This window comes from Penaeus vannamei, chromosome 22, assembly GCF_042767895.1.
Source record: "Penaeus vannamei isolate JL-2024 chromosome 22, ASM4276789v1, whole genome shotgun sequence".
Classification (NCBI taxonomy): Eukaryota; Metazoa; Arthropoda; class Malacostraca; order Decapoda; family Penaeidae; genus Penaeus; species Penaeus vannamei.
This window is the reverse complement of record NC_091570.1, coordinates 5712172-5716908: the sequence shown is the minus strand read 5'-3', so window position 1 is coordinate 5716908 and position 4737 is coordinate 5712172. Positions and strand designations below refer to the sequence as shown.

At 44.2% G+C, this 4737-nt stretch overlaps 1 protein-coding gene across 3 annotated transcripts in view; it reads left to right on the top strand.

The window, feature by feature from the left end:
- The first annotated feature begins 3414 nt into the window (after window positions 1-3414).
- Window positions 3415-4737, top strand: part of Nsun5 (Nop2/Sun-like domain containing protein 5) — a 7645-nt gene continuing 6322 nt past the window's right edge. The window contains exons 1-2 of one of the 3 annotated variants that reach the window (XM_070136451.1): window positions 3415-3615; window positions 4408-4514. In XM_070136451.1, the coding sequence (XP_069992552.1) occupies window positions 3490-3615; window positions 4408-4514 (233 nt within the window). In that variant the 5' untranslated portion in view covers window positions 3415-3489. Of the gene's footprint in view, window positions 3616-3687; window positions 4326-4407; window positions 4515-4737 lie in introns of those variants that run through there. The other 2 variants (XM_070136453.1, XM_070136452.1) reach the window with 2 other exon arrangements.

The following is a 4737-nucleotide window of genomic DNA, read 5'->3' as shown; positions in this document are numbered from 1 at the left end:
CGGGTGGCACTGGCCCACCGGCAGTGCCAGCCCGAAGGAAATCGATCACGTGCACAGGTCGGCGCTCCTCCTGCGCCCGCGCAGCTGAACCATCACGTTGGTCGGCTTCAAGTCGCAGTGGACGATCCCGGCGGCGTGCACGGCCGCCACGGCCTCCACCAGCTTCCAGGCTCACCTGGAGGAGCTTGCTTCGGGCTTGCCGCTTGCGCTCGAGGACGTCGGCCAGGGGTCTCCTTGCTCCAGGTACGTCATGAGGAGCCGCGAGGGCTCCTCGCTGTACGCCAGGGCAGCGCGGGCGCTGCCTCTCCCGCGCCCTGCAATCGCTTCAGGCATCTCCAACTCGTTGCTGGAACGTCACCTGTGAGTCCGAGGGGCGGCCAGCTTGAGGGCGCACTCCCTTCCCCTTGTAGCTCACGCGCACCACGCGCCGTACGCAATGTGCCGTGCCTCCTCCGACGCGCACCTCCTTCCCCTTCTGCAGGAACTTCCACTCTTTGGCCGAAAGCTTGGCCAGCTACATCCCGCTGCTGCTGACTGAGTCTGCGCTCGTCTGCTTGCGAAGTGTTGCTCGAAGCAGTGAGCCTCAAGAGGGAACTTTCGGCCCTTCGAGTTCGGGTAAAGAGCTTATCAAGAGGAGAAACTCGAAAACTAATTATTTTTTTTCTAGAAATTTATGCTGTCTTAATATAGTTCAGTTCGATTTCTTGCTTCTGAAAGTAAAAAATGTGAATAGGCAAAAACAAGTATTCTTCAAAAAATGTTGATCGCAGTTTCATTCCTGCCTACGTGCTTTTATTTGTCCTTTTGTTTTGTTTTGTATTCTGCGAAGCGAGAGAGACGTTCATCGACAAGGGAGACTTCCTCCCCGCCCACGAACGACGAGAAAAAGGAAATGTGGAACTCGGTTCAGTCAATCGGAATTCATCGAAATCAATGTTTACAGTGAGTTTACAATTCGTTCGCTTTTACGACTGGTTTAGTTTGAGAGAGAGAGAGAGAAGGAGGGAGGGAGGAGGGAGGAGAAAGGAGAGAGGAGAGAGGAGAGAGGAGAGAGGAGAGAGGAGAGAGGAGAGAGGAGAGAGGAGAGGAGAGGAGAGGAGAGAGGAGAGAGGAGAGAGAGAGAGAGAGAGAGAGAGAGAGAGAGAGAGAGAGAGAAAGAGAGAGAGAGAGAGAGAGAGAGAGAGAGAGAGAGAGAGAGAGAGAGAGAAGAGAGAGTGAGAGAGAGAGACAGAGAGAGAGAGAGAAGAAAAGGAGGGAGGGAGGGAGGAGAGAGAGAGAGAGAGAGAGAGTGAAGAGAGGGAGGGAGAGAGGGAGAGAGAGAGAGAGAGAGAGAGAGAGAGAGAGATAGGAGAGAGACAGAGAGAGACAGAGAGAGGAGAGAGGAGAGAGAGAGAGAGAGAGAGAGAGAGAGAGAGAGAGGGAGAGAGAGAGGAGAGAGAGAGAGAGAGAGAGAGAGAGAGAGAGAGAGAGAGACGAACAGAGACAGAGAGAAAAAACGAGAGAGAGAGAGAGAGAGAGAGAGAGAGAGAGAGAGAGAGAGAGAGAGAGAGAGAGAGAGAGAGAGAGAGAGAATTAATTAGAGAGCAACTGAGAGAGAACGAGAAAACATAGAGATAAAGAGAGGGAGGGAGAGGAGAGAGAGAGAGAGAGAGATAGATGAATGAGAGAGAGAGAGAGAGAGAGAGAGAGAGAGAGAGAGAGAGAGAGAGAGAGAGAGAGAGAGAGAGAGAGAGAGAGAGAGAGAGAGAAAGATAGAACGAGAGAAAAAAAAACAAAGAGAGAGTGAGAGAGAGAGAGAGAGAGAGAGAGAGAGAGAGAGAGAGAGAGAGAGAGAGAGAGAGAGAGAGAGAGAGAGAGAAAGAGAGAGAGAGAGAGAGAGAACGAAAAACAGAGAGAGAGAGAGAGAGAGAGAGAGAGAGAACGAAAAAACAGAGAGAGAGAGAGAGAGAGAGAGAGAGAGAGAGGGAGAGAGAGAGCGAGAGAGAGAGAGAGAGAGAGACGAAAAAGAGAGAGAGAAGAGAGAGAGAGAGAGAGAGAGAGAGAGAGAGAGAGAGAGAGAGAGAGAGAGAGAGAGAGAGAGAGAGAGAGAGAGAGAGAGAACGAAAAAAACAGAGAGAGAGAGAGAGAGAGCGAGAGAGAGAGAACGAAAAAAACAGAGAGAGAGAGAGAGAGAGAGAGAGAGAGAGAGAGAGAGAGAGAGAGAGAGAGAGAGAGAGAAAGAGAGAGAGAGAGAGAGAATTGGAGAAACATTGAGAAAAAAAATGATTGATTTTTTGACGATATATGTGATGACGATCGATCTCCCAGAAGTTACCAGTGCTCCGACCACGTAAAATTTACCATTGTAACTACGGTCAAGTTGTTGGTGAACACTACCGCTGTCTCTAACCATCGTAAGTGCAGGAGCAGGTGTATGGTTGACTGAATGAACTGAATTTCAGACTGCCGAATCAAGCATCGATCTTTGTTGCTGAACTTTTTACTATCGATAAACCTACAAATTTTACGCTGTCGACGACCCACGATTTGTTCAATTAAAGACCTAAAATCATTAGAGACTACAATAAAATAACTACTGAGCAATGCCATTCGTAAGCCACATAGTGCAAACAAATCAATTAAGCTAATAATATGGGTACCATGCCCCTCTGGTACCCACGGCAATGAGCAGGCTGACAAATTAGCTGGTGGAACTGCTTCTGTGTGGGCCGTGAGTGGGCTAGCAAGTCGACGAGGCGAACATGTATTCTTTAGAGGGATTTTCTTCTTCATATTTGATTAATAATAATAATAATAATAATAATAATAACATAGCTTGGGTGCTCCTTTTTTCAATGTTTTTTGTTTTCCCGACTCGCTGCCAAATCATCACGTGACTTACAATAGTAATAATGATCATTATCATTACTATTATGATAATAATGGTAAAAATGATGATGAGAATAATGATAATGGTAAAGGTAATAATGATAATAATAATGATAATGATTATGATGATGACATTCGTATTAATAACAATGATGAAATAATAATAGTGATGATAGTAATAAACATAATAATAATGATAATAATAGCAATGAACATTGTAAATACAAAAATAGTAATTATTAGATATGTTGAGTGATAGATGATAATAATGATAATAATGATAATGATAATAATATTAATGATAACATTAAGAATGATAGTAATGATACTGATGATGATAATGACCAGTGAAAATGATGATGATTTTATAGCAATTATTGTGATCATGAAAATGATAACAATAATAGTAATGACAATCGGAAGAATACCTGACAATGTATATATGCGTGTATGTACGTAGAATACATGAATGAACAGATGTATTTACTTGTGAAAGATTACAAGGGAAAACGAGCCAGCAGAGGGCATTGCTTGAAAAGGAACCCCTACACGCGGCTATGAATTTTGAAGTGCGGTGTAGCACGTGAAAAGTCTGTGAAACGTGTGGGTTTTTAATTTAACATGGAGAAAAGGCCACACTCCATCCCTGTGCCAAGATTATACAAAGAGGCTGCAAAGCTTCTGAAACGGTATGAAAATAAAGAGGGAACCATCAAGAACCTGGTGCTCAGTAATAGGAAATACCGGGTGAGTATTGTTGGAGTCAAGGCTGGGTTATGCCACGAGTAAATATTTTGGCATGGGAAGATTTTCTTGAATTGTGCATGATACAAAGTAGATGTAGGTAAATATTCGGGTTAATCTTTACGTTATGGACGCACCAAGTTAGGGCAAAATAAAAATATACTTGTAGAGAATGAAATGTTGCAGTCGTCACTACTAGAAATAATCTGCAGACACGGATGGTAACACCACAAGTAAAGGAAAAATAGTGCACCACTCTCAATCTAAAGTTTCATCTCTGTCTTGACATGCATACCAAGGTGTAGACAGTGTTTCCCAGAGGTTATTTTTGGGCAGAGACCCCGATCAACCTTCCCCTCAGGCAGTGCCCAAAGAGCATGCCTAGTCAATTCAACTTAGATTGATGGGTATAAGTTGAAGAGACCGATGTGCGCAGAAAGAGGGAAATGGACACCACCATATAGAACAGAAGAAATAGAGTAGGATAGAACATATTTACTCATTTGCAGCCGCCAGGACCATGTGATTGCAAAGCCAGCGCTCTACCACTGAGCTATGTGATTGCAGTCATTGGCAAATAATTGAACAACTGTTTAGTGGATACAGCTTAGAGGAGGCTTGAAGTATGTGAAATGGATATAACTGGCATTTGGAAGGGAGTCCAGGCATATAGTGGCATGTTTGTATATACCACCTGTCAACAGTGTGCTAAGGTAGGAACTGAAGTGATTGGCAATATTTAAGGCTAATGTAAGATAGACCTAATTTCATCAGAAAAGATTGTTTCTGTTTCAGAATTATCAAACTATTTCAGCATTGATGTGCAAAACTGTTCAGAATGCAACAAGAATACAAACAGCCATTGCTGCTTCCAGCCTTTTAGTAGAACAGCCACAGTTTGAGTAAGTATTTAAACTTATTGGTTAGTGATTCTCTCTCTCTCTCTCTCTCTCTCTCTCTCTCTCTCTCTCTCTCTCTCTCTCTCTCTCTCTCTCTCTCTCTCTCTCTCTCTCTCTCTCTCTCTCTCTCTCTCTCTCTCTCTCTCACTCTCTCTCTCTCTCAGTCTCTCTCTCTCTCAGTTTCTCTCTCTCTCTCTCAGTCTCAGTCTCTCTCTCTCTCTCTCTC